We start from the raw sequence: 12,302 nt of genomic DNA, 5'->3' as shown, positions 1-12,302 counted from the left end.
GTCAATGTCAAACATCCTCATTAATTGGCATGCGGAAATCCCCTCTGATATAGATGCTGTTTTTTGTTCCTTTTATCAATGTTGTGAGAAATATGCTGTGTTGTATTATTTACCTTTTATTTATTTATTTATGTGGTGAGAAATATGCAATCTTTTGTATTTGTATTCCTATTCATTTCCACGTATGCCACCCACCCTATTTATATATATATTTTTTTGATAAACCCATTTCATTAAAGACTAAACATATTTTAAGAGAATAAGCACTTCCAAAAGAGGAGGAAGCAAATTAGAGTTATTACAAGAGAAACCTATTTTAAGAGCAACAACATATTTAGCAGCAAAATAAATAGAGATCTCTTAACCCAGCAAAACACACAACTAACAAAAGATAAACTTAAATCAAAAGTATTATAAATAGGGTCCGTTTGGATTGAACTTATTTTGCTGAAACTGAAAACTGAAAACTGAAAACACTGTAGCAAAATAATTTTTAAATGTGTAAATAGTACCGTGGGACCTATTTTTAATATTTTTTAATACGTGAACAGTTATGCACAGTGCGTGAACAGTGCATACACTGTTTATAACAGTAAATGCTGTCTCCCAAAGTCAACAAATGCGGAAAAAAAAAAAAAAAAAAAAAAAAGGAAAACGTAAAACTTTAAAAACGCAGACTCCGGATTCAGTGGAATCCAAACGGCCTCATAATAGAGGATGAGTTGCTGAATTTAGAGATCTCCTAACCCAACAAAACTCATAGCTAACAAAAAATAAACTTAAATAAAAAATATTACAAATAATAGAGGAAATAGACCAATCCACTGATTCTGCCACTTTAGAGTTTAGACAAGGCAGCAAAAACCCATTTCCCTTCTTTTATTTAACAACACAGTCTGTTTTATCTAACCACACATTACAATGATGTACCCAATATCTTTTAAGTTTTTTTGTCAAACAGTTAAAAAAATAGAAAAATAAAATGTCAATTTTTTTTTTTTTTTTGGAAATTGAAAACTGAAAACAGGACAAGAGAATCTTTAGGGCAGCCTGAAAATTGGATCGTGGTGCACGTGAAAAAGGCTTTTAATAATAATGTGGGAAACGCTTGGAAAACTACACATCTATTTATATTTGGTAGTTGCCCACTTGGCTACACAATGTGCTGCAGTCCTTACTTGACCATTTGTTTTTACACCAACATAGTTGACCATTTGTGTATCACACTTGTCTATTAGTGCACCCACATGATATCTAATATAATTAGGTAAATAGATTTTTATTAGTCTACTTCCCAAAACACATTGAACCAAGTCTAGTTATTTTAGGACCACAACACATTGAATCAAGATAGGTGTGAAATTGATTGTGATCTTAAAATTTTTCAACGAGGGCAGTCACGAAAAAGTAGCCAAATTTCCTTAAAGTTAAGGTATCTTGCCTAGTCTTTTCATGATGCTTTAATTTTAATGGAATTTAATAATATGATCTATTGAGAAAGAGTGAAAAATAAAAAGATCAACAATTAATTAGACTTTTTTTTATATAAAAATAATAATAATTAGACTCTCCAGTCTCAACCACTAATCACTCAAATTCCTAACAAATGCATTACTTGTTCAAATTAATTTTCCGATGGAATGAAATGACGAAATTTTGGTAACAAAGTTCATTCTTTCCTAAACTCCGTAGATAACGAAGAACCACCCAAAATTTATTCCTAACCGTTTCTCAAAAAAAAAAAAAAGACAAAAAACAAAAAATTAATAACAAGTTAACCACATATAATATAATCTTGTTAGGAATTCAATGGATTGTGTGCCCACTTCTTTCTCAAAAAGAAAAAAAATACAACGTTTAACAGATGCTTTCTCAGTCAGCAAAAAAGAAGAAGAAGATTTTTTAACCTACTAGTCAATTCAAACGAATTTCCATTAAAATAAGTCCAAAGTACTCCTAAGTTCAGCATTTCCTATAAGAAAAAAAAGATCTCAATTTATACTGAGTCATGGATTATGTGCTGATAAAAGAAATCATGTAGTATACTGGTTTGAAGGCAAATAGAGAATGGTGATTCAGTTTGAAGGCAAATTTTAAGCATAAAGTTAGGCATTTCTAAGAGCCTTATAACTTAACTCTAATTAATATATATAATTTTATTAGGCTAAGAGTTTTAGTGCTTAATGGTATTAGTTGGTCTCCTTTATTAGGAGAGTTGTAATTCAAGGATAAAACTTTGATAAGGTGCCTTGGGTGCAATACAAATTGAGTTCAAATACTTAGTTGCATTGAGCACTAAAACATAAATATTAAATTGTATTCTCTTTTTCAAGAATAATTAAATTTAAAACAACCAAGTGAATTCAATTAATCTAGGGCGTAACATAAATCTAGAGGTCTCAAGTTCAATCTATCACACTATCATTTAATCACTTTTGGATTTGATTTTTAAGAACTCAACAATCTTCTATCAAATAAAAAATAATCCGATTGAATTTGTAGTAGTTGGGATTCTCCTATTTGTCCCACCTCATCTAGAAGAACTCAACAATCTTCTATCAGATAAAAAATAATCCAATTGAATTCGTAGTAGTCGGGATTCTCCTATTTGTCCCACCTCATCCAGTCTCTTAAGGTTGGGAAGCTCAATCAACCATTGCTCTAATAAAGATGTGAATTAGTTCATACGGTTATTGGGTGTCTCATGGGTAGGGAGTGTAATATATAAAGAATTCAATTGGGACACCTAATATATTGTACCTAAGTTGATTTTTCTAAAATTTACTCCTAATTCAAACATGGAATCAGAATTTGTTACAACAGAATTTTTTAAGCTTTGAGGCGGACAGGATAAAAACCATCCCACTGTGTTGGATAGTACAGAGTGATCGTCTACTATGGCCGTTTTGTGGTAATGGAGAATACTCAGTCAAATCGGGGTATAAGCTCTTGTGTGAGGATGAAGACTGGGGTGCCGCATCTAGCTCGGACAGGTCGGAGCAGGCTCTCTTCTGGAAACGCATTTGGAGACTACGGGTACCCAATAAGATAAAATTGTTCCTGTGGCGAGCATGTTCTAACGCTTTGCCCACAAAGGAAAATTTGAAAAGGAGGAAGATCCTGGATGATGCTAAATGTTGTGCTTGCCTTACGGAACAAGAGTCCACATTTCACGCCATCTGGAGTTGCGAGTTGTTACAGCAAATATGGAGCCCCTGTTTCGGCTGGGTCCGAACAGAGCATCCTCGAGTTCAAGATATGCAGGAGCTTATTCACCTTGTGGGGCAGCAGACTGTTGATCTGGAGCTGTTTGCTGTAGTGGCGTGGTTTATTTGGAACCACAGAAACCGGCTGAGACTGAATGAGAAGGGACTAGCGACGGAGAGAATTCTCAACGCAGCCAAGGAGTATCTGTCGGACTTTCAAGTGAAACTTCCGCAGACCGTAACAAATCTGTCCAAAGCGAGAATAAGGTGGAGACCTCCGCTGGGTGAATTATTCAAAACAAATTATGACGGGGCTGTTTTCAGTGAGTCGGGTGAGGCAGGTATCGGAGTTGTAGTGCGAGACGCAAAGGGGATGGTCATAGCGGCTCTTGCTGAAAAAATTACATACCCAGGGTCAGTGTTAATGCTAGAAGCCTTAGCGGCAAGACGGGCAGCAAAATTTGTTATGGAATTGGGCATATCTGTATCGGAATTTGAAGGGGATTCGGAGGTTGTGTTCAAGGCATTGCGGACAGCGGATTGGAGCCACCCGTGCATTGGTCAGATTATAAAAGACACTCTGTCTATTGTGGGTTCACTCAGAACCTTTTCTTTCTCTCATACTAGGCGGCAGGGAAACTGTGTTGCCCATGCTTTAGTTAAGAGAGCTATTATTTCTTTTCCTTTATTAGTGTGGATGGAGCATGTTCCATCTGATGTTGAACAGCTTGTTGTTTTAGATTCTGCAACTAGTTAATAAAAGTTCTTGATGTTGATTCTCAAAAAAAAAAAAAAAAAAAAAAATCCTCACACCACTTTTGTAACAATGGAATGAAAAATAACTAGATTGAATTTTTAGTATTTGGGATCTCCTACTCATCCCACCCTATTCGTTCTCTTATGTTTTAGAAGCTCGAGCGATCCTTGCTCTACTAAAAATGTGATTTGGTTCATGGGGTTTCTGAAGTCTCCCATGAGAAGAGAGTGAACTAATATAACCAAAAGCTATGAAACCACTTCTTTAAATAGATAAAGAATTCAATTGGGAAAACCTAATGTATTGTACCTAAGTTACTATTTCTAAATTTTACTCCTAATTCAAACCCTCACACTCCCATGTAACAATTAAATATCAAAAAAAGAATAATAATAATAATTTTTTTTAAATGAAGGCCAACAAAAAAGTATAACTAAAGAACATGTTACGTTCACAACATTTTTATAACAAATTTTAAGTGACAAACTGTTATTGGCTATATTATAAGTGAACAAAAAAAAAAAAAAAATAGTGAAGAGTCAGATTAGAACCAATAACAACTTAATATTTTAAATTTATTATTAAAATGTTACTTACCTAACATTACTCTTACACAAATATAAAACTATTTAGGCTATAATGGGATGGTGGGTTTGACAGGTGGAGAGGGAAAGTGGGTGTAGACATAGAAAGATGGGACTGCGGACCGGTGGTCATGGATTGAGAACGGGGTCCTTTAGGAACAATGGATGAGAGAGTATACATTAGGCTCAGTACCACCCTTACACTTTTGGTACAATGGATACTTTACAAGTATAAATACTTGTGGGGTGTGGGGGCTAAGGGACGGGGTTCAAGTCTCCAAAAGAAAACTTTACACATATATATACATGTAGATTAAATTAGAGTAGAACTTCTATTTTGTATATAAAAAGAAAAAAAAAAAAAAAACCTTAGTGGGTAACACGATGTCGTTTTTAATTTATAAAAAAAGTGCTATTGCAATATTTTCACAACAAATCATAGATAATAAGTTGTTATCGGTTTTTAATTTGAATCAACAATTAAAATTACTTTTTTACCCGCTAACAATAGCCAATAACAACCTGTCACTTTAAATTTATCATATAAGTATTGTTAAAATATTATGAATACGACATTTCTAAAATAATATATAATAATAAATTTAATAATTAAATATTAAAAATAAGACCAAAATAGCTTTGTTTTGAGGCGGGCCTAACGATAGAGATAAACGGAGGACTAACAAAGGATTAAAATTTAGAAGACTAAATTTAACCCTTGAGAAACATATATGATTGAATTAAACTAAAACAAAATTAATTGACTGAAATAAATGGCTCGTTTGGTACATGTGTTTAAAGTTTAAACAACAGTTTTCAATTTTTTTAAAAACATGTATTGATAAAAAAGTATATAAAAATACCGTATTATATTATTTATTTAAAAATTAAAAACATACTTTTAAAATGTTGTTTAAAAATTAAAAACATGCATTTAAAATGATTAGTAACCAACGACCCAAATTTTACTCAGCTAATTAAAAAAAAAGTGAGATTTAAGAGTGAATATGGCTATTCTTAATGGGGTTTTGAGTAAAATCCCTATACTTCTCCTCGAGTCCTTGTCCATGTCCTTGTCCCGTTCCATGATCTATCCTTCTATAAATACACCAACTCAGACTTCCATTTCCAGCTGATCACTTCTCACTTCTCTCTCTTTCTCTCACTCGATCATATAGCTCACCAAAAAGAGACAGGTACGATTTTATTATACAAAATCATGAACCTTAATTTCTTCTTTCAATTTTTTTTTTTTTTTTTTGGGGTTTCCCTCACTTTCCCGCCGATTTTCCCGGCATTTCTCTGATTTTTTCCATTTACCCAATTTGCTATTTTTGTTCATGATTGAATTGGTTGTCTAGATCTGTTGTTAATTTTTTTGATAATGGATTCGTGTGTGTTGTTGGAGTGGATCTGTGTTTCCCGCACTTTTGTGTTTGGTTGCTGAGAAAATTCTGATACAAACATAATACTTTTAAGTCAACTTATGCATGCAGTTTATATGTTAGTACTTTTTTTGGACTTCTTACTATGAATTGAGTTTATGCATTAAATTAGGATATAAGAGTGGTTGGATTTTTTTTTTTTTTTTCATAGTTTTGATTTTCATTTGCTCTTTATTTAGTGCATGATTTGTTAATTACTCAACTCTGTTCATGTTCCTGATTTGGAGCTGTTTTATAAAGCCATGAAAATAAGTGGGTTTAAGTTAGCTCAACTGTTTAAGTTCATTGTTATCGAATAAGGGCCTGGGTTTGAATCTCGTCCTGCACCAAAAACCAATTGGTGACTTGCTCTGATGATATGGAGAAATCCTCATAGAGTGAACGCCATATGTTCAAATTTATCATATGTATTAAAAATATCCATGAAAAAAAGTGCAGAGTTTTTATTTATTTTATATGTATAAAAAAACTTTCTGATTTTATCTTCCTATCACATTTTTTATTTTATTTATTTCCCTTGAAATCAAACAGTGGTTAGTGAAAGCAAAAAGACCCATGTGTTTATTTTTGTTGCTTTCTCTTAACTGGGTGGTCAAGCATAAAGTTTGTGCTTTAATTGTTTGACTTTGTGTATGCTATCTTATGTAATTCTTTGTCTCATAAGCATATCATGTGCTAATAATTCTGTAAATCTGCAGATTTCCATTTGCAAATATCCATGGCTCCAGCAGCAGCAGCAGCATCTTCAGATTCAATTAAGCCTAGAGGTATTGTGTGTTGCTCTGCATTATATACCCTAGGAACTGGGATTGCTGGTTAAGTTTGTAACATTGATTTGCACCAGCACTATAAAGCTATTGCAATCATACTAAGGTTATTTAAAATTGAAAAGACAGTGTTACCTTTGTGCCTTATGTCTATGTGATTAGTTACTTTTACTTCTTTCTCCCCTATTTTTTTCTATGTACTATAGAGTTCTTTCTGAGCTGAGGTTCCCATGGGAGGATTAATATGGGAATCAAACTTTTTGAACTTAACAGAGAACTTAAAAAGTGGATGCTTGCTGGGTTTTTTTTTATGCAGATGTTTGCATTGTTGGCATTGCACGTACACCAATGGGTGGATTTCTAGGTTCTCTTTCATCTTTACCTGCCACCAAGCTTGGATCTATAGCTATCGAAGGTGAGCCCACAGCCTTTATTTCTGCTTCATGAATGGGAAATCTCTGTTTTTGGAATGGTTAACTTTTGCCCTTTTCTTGAACTATTTTTTGTGTTCCTTGTAGCGGCCCTTAAAAGAGCAAATATTGATCCATCACTTGTACAAGAAGTAATCTTCGGCAATGTTCTCAGTGCAAATTTAGGGCAGGCTCCTGCCAGACAAGCTGCATTGGGTGCAGGAATACCTAATTCAGTGGTCGCTACCACTGTTAACAAAGTTTGTGCATCAGGGATGAAAGGTGGACACCCTATCATTTTGAAATGTTTATCTATTTAGTTATTTTATCGAAATTTCTTCTTATATAGGAAATGATTATTAAGTGTGTTATCTACTTATCTAATCATTTTTGTCATTGCAGCAACAATGCTTGCAGCACAGAGTATCCAGTTGGGAATCAATGACGTTGTTGTGGCTGGTGGCATGGAAAGCATGTCCAATGCTCCTAAGTACTTCGCAGAAGCAAGGTCTGTATACCTTTCCCCTTCCTTTTTCTCTTAATTAAGCTCAAATGCAAAATTTCTGAGTTTATTCCATAATGCAGGAAGGGATCTCGCTATGGACATGATTCTCTTGTTGATGGAATGCTGAAAGATGGTTTGTGGGATGTCTATAATGATTGTGCCATGGGAACTTGTGCTGAACTATGTGCAGATAAACATACAGTAACAAGGGAGGAGCAGGTGTTCTTCAAAACCCATTTCCTTATTCCATAAAGTTCTATTGAGTCTGCCATAATAGAATTTAATTTGTGACTATTTGATTCCTGCAGGATGACTTTGCTGTTCAGAGCTTTGAGCGCAGTATTGCTGCCCAAAACAGTGGTGCCTTTGCATGGGAAATAGTTCCGGTTGGACATCTATCAATAAGTTAAATGATGTGACGCCACCAGTTGGTTGTAAATACTAACATTAATATGATTCATGCAGGTTGAAGTTTCTGGGGGAAGGGGAAAACCATCAACAACTGTTGACAAGGATGAAGGTCTAGGAAGGGTAAAAGAATCCTTATGAAACAATAGTTGTATAATTTAGTTGTCCTTTAGTTTCACCCTGATAAGTACTTTTCCAGGTTTCATAGCAGTTCTCTTTCTCACAGTTGCAAACTTTTTGTTAATATCAACTTTGTGACTTCGTGTTAAAACATGTTTGATAAATAGGTTAACTGACTGTTCAAGTTCTCTCTCTCCCTCCCTGTCTCTCACTAATATCCTTGCATATTTCTTCTGTGCTCTGTCAGTTTGATGCTGCCAAATTAAGGAAGCTCCGACCTAGTTTCAAGGAGAGTGGAGGTTCTGTCACTGCTGGCAATGCTTCTAGTATAAGGTTCATTGATCTCTTTCTGGTCTTCTTTTCCTACTTTGTCATCTTCATCTACTTATATATCTCAGCCAGGGCCTGTACGTTTATTCTTAATAGCATTCTTTCTTGGGCCACTAATTATTTTCCATAAGAGTCTGAAATAACTGTTTTTCACAGAAAAAGATATGCACATAAAATACTAAGTTGACCACCAATCTGACTAGAAAAAACTTGATATCACTCTACTAAAGGTTGACCCACCACCTCTTGATTGAAATTCTTTTCTGTAAGCATCTTAATTATTTGGTGAAAGAAAATAGTATCTTGCTCACATCATGTTTGGAGCCTTGAGCAATTACAATATTTTTTGTCTGATCTCTCTTGTATACAACTTGTGTACTCAACCTTCATAAGCTAAAAGTGGACTCATCATTGGTTAAGTTTTTAATCTGCGGACACATATGAAGTGTCTTCTTTTAATATGTTTTTTATGAGCCTTACAAAGACATGAGGATAGAAGCTTCTATCCTTGGAAGGATGAATTGTTCTTCATTTTTTAGTTATGAAAGTATTGCAAAGACATGAACTGAAGCATTTACTGAAAAGTTATTGGCTCATTGACAGTGATGGTGCTGCCGCTTTAGTTTTGGTGAGTGGAGAGACGGTACTAAAGCTTGGATTGGAAGTGATTGCAAAGATCAGTGGGTATGCTGATGCTGCTCAGGTAATACACAAGTGTAAAATACTTTAGCTGGCTTTTAGAGCCACTGCAAATATCGGAAGTGAAAATTGCCATTTTTTTCCTTGACATTATTTTCCACAATAAGTTTTCTTTGTCATACGCCATGTTAATTTTGATCGGACTGTGCAGGCTCCAGAATTCTTTACAACAGCTCCTTCTCTAGCAATTCCAAAAGCTATTTCAAATGCTGGCTTGGAGGCCTCTCAAATTGATTTTTATGAAATAAATGAAGCCTTTGCTGTAAGCTTATGCCACACTTTTAGCATGATTGGCTTATCAATATATGAGTTGCTAATCATATTATGTAATTTGTGCAGGTTGTGGCCCTTGCAAATCAGAAACTGCTTGGACTTAATCCTGTGAGTTTTTAAACATCCTTTTCTCTCTCTCTAACATGTGCATCATTGTGTTGTGCATTTACGAGTGTGTGCATGTGCAGCTTTGTATGTGGTTTTAAGCACTCAAATGATATTTTATGATACTGAATTCTCTTAATTGCATTTAGCATCCATTTACATAGCATCTTTCTCATTGCCCTCTTAAAAATTTTAATAACATAAAGTCCCTTCCTCCAAACCCCCAACCAAAAAACACAATCCTTCTTTATTTTATTTTACTTTTTCATTATTTATTAAATACCTTCCTTATTTTGTTTTTCAGGAGAAAGTTAATGTGCATGGTGGAGCTGTATCCTTGGGACATCCTCTTGGTTGCAGTGGAGCTCGTATCTTGGTCACACTATTGGGGGTATAACTATGGCAGATTGCTTCTTTGTTCTGCAATTTTTTTTGAATTGCTACTTTTGTCTCAATATGTTGCTCTCACTCCCCAACCTTATCGTTTGGTCTTGCTGACCTGTTGGTATTTATTGTGGTAATTCTGCTTTCTAACATTCATAGTTTCATAATGCTCTTGTAGGTACTGAAGCAGAAAAATGGGAAATACGGTGTTGGTGGTGTTTGCAATGGAGGAGGTGGTGCATCTGCTCTTGTTTTAGAGCTTGTGTAGACCTTATTTCATTTTAGGTATGTCTCATGCATACTACAGTTGGGAATGACGAATGTATTACTCACTAAACTGCGTGGACCTTGTAAGATAACATATTGATTTTCTGGTGAATGAGAGCATTTGTTTTAAAATGGTTTTAATCTTTACTTTATCAAGTTACATGATTGATTATGTGCTTCATGCCAGATTACAAGTCGGGAGTTACATGATCGTTTGTGTTATGCGCTTCAAGCCAGATATGAAATCAGGATACTCTAGGGAGAAAGTCGAAATTGTTGTATTTTATGCAATTTTAATCCCTTTTCTTTTAAATTTTAGCCTTCTCTGTAATAAATGACAAGTGTATTTAGCATTCAAAAGAATGTATTTCTAATACTGTTCTCTCTCTCTCTCTCTCTCTCTCTCTCCAGTGTACTGAATTCATTTGATATACTACTTTAACCAACAGGAGAAAAGTAGAAATATTTTTTGGGTAGTAACAATATGGTTCTGAATCTTTTGTGTTGGATCTACTATCCCTGGGGAAAAAAATGAACAATATGGTTCTGAATCTTTTGATGCATATCACTCTTCGTTTTGTGGAAAATTCAGAAACTTATATTAAGTAGCCAACGTTACACACAAGTGTAACTGCATACAACATGACAACTCAAAACAATGTAGTAATTCCAACTTTCAGCCACGGTTCAGCAGATACAGCTCAAAAGAAACAGACAATAAAACTACCGGATTCAAGCTGTTCTCTTAAGGGCCCGTTCAATCTCTCACAACTTGTTAAAGTGACATATCGTGATTAGAGCAATATCACTTTTGCATTAACCTTCTTATTAACCTATAATGAGCAATTGTATAAATTAAAAATTTATCACATATTACCTTCTAACATCAGGCAAACTGTTTCAAACCCTCTAAGCAAGTGATTCAACGTTTGATTTTATAGAATAACATATCTTTTTATTGCACACATGCAAAATAGAACTTATAATATTGTCCTTATTTTTATTTTTTGTTTTATTTTTTGACCTTGAGCCTCATAGTGCACGTAAACTCTAATTTGGCTTATATATATATATATATATATATATATTAAAATAAATTAAAGGATTTAGATATTATTTTTTCCTCTAACTACTGTTCATGTTTAATTTTCTTAAAAAATATCTTTGAAAATTTAAATTATTCTACATCTCATTCAGAGACGAAGCTAGAATTTCAATTGAGAGGATGCCAAAGTATGAACCAAAAAATTTCATAAAAATCTAAACTAGCATCCATTTAGTATTAGCAAAATATCAACAAATAAATAAATTAAAAAAAAAAAACACAAAAAACACAAAAATAATTGTTTCTTAATAAATAGCAGTGCAATTATCTAACAAAATGGAACTCAGCATTCTTTTAAATCTCAAAATCCTCTATGATTGATTACATATTAAATGTCGCATCAATCTCCCTTTAAATGTATTAAATCAAGAGTCCGTTAAAAAACCATCTTCCATTTTGTTTTGTGAGACCTAGTTTTTGCAACATTCATTGCTGCAACGCTAACTATGTAGATGCAGTAGAAACTAAAATAGTAATCACAAGTATAACCATTCTGTATATAAATTGGAAGACACTTAGTTTTCTAATCCTTACCTGTCATTGGCACCATTCAAAAATACTTGAAAAGTTTTTGAAGTTTGGATAGCAATAATTACATTATGCTCATGATGATGAAACACTTGAACTTATGTTTATTCTTTCAGGTGTGATTTTTTACCTCAACTTTGGGTTTGACGTCTATAAATCTATATATATATATATATATCTAAAAACTGAAACGTAATATTTATTTTTATTATGTTTTTATTGAAACACACCAATGACCATATCATTTACTTATTTCCAACTCATTCCCTCTTATATTTAACTATTTTTCTTCTTATTAAATTTCCAACTTATTGTTACACTTTATCTCTTCCCTTTTTACCTTTTCACCTCTCTTCTACTATCTACCTTAATATTACTCTTCCTCTATTCCTTTATTTTCATTTATTTT

At 33.7% G+C, this 12,302-nt stretch overlaps 1 protein-coding gene across 1 annotated transcript; it reads left to right on the top strand.

Moving 5' to 3' along the window:
• Window positions 1–5,623: 5,623 nt before the first annotated feature.
• Window positions 5,624–10,743, top strand: LOC115987262 (acetyl-CoA acetyltransferase, cytosolic 1). The gene is made up of 15 exons (XM_031110773.1): window positions 5,624–5,743; window positions 6,691–6,759; window positions 7,076–7,174; window positions 7,278–7,451; window positions 7,572–7,677; window positions 7,755–7,893; window positions 7,983–8,060; window positions 8,140–8,205; window positions 8,450–8,535; window positions 9,136–9,235; window positions 9,383–9,493; window positions 9,571–9,612; window positions 9,914–10,000; window positions 10,172–10,278; window positions 10,448–10,743. Exons 2-14 carry the CDS (start codon window positions 6,711–6,713, stop codon window positions 10,259–10,261), a joined length of 1,227 nt encoding a protein of 408 aa, XP_030966633.1. The 5' UTR covers window positions 5,624–5,743; window positions 6,691–6,710; the 3' UTR covers window positions 10,262–10,278; window positions 10,448–10,743.
• The last annotated feature ends 1,559 nt before the right edge of the window (window positions 10,744–12,302 follow it).

The sequence above is a fragment of the Quercus lobata genome, chromosome 4, assembly GCF_001633185.2.
Source record: "Quercus lobata isolate SW786 chromosome 4, ValleyOak3.0 Primary Assembly, whole genome shotgun sequence".
In the NCBI taxonomy this organism is placed as follows: Eukaryota; Viridiplantae; Streptophyta; class Magnoliopsida; order Fagales; family Fagaceae; genus Quercus; species Quercus lobata.
Note: the sequence above shows the minus strand (reverse complement) of the source record. Positions and strands in the feature narration are given on the sequence as shown.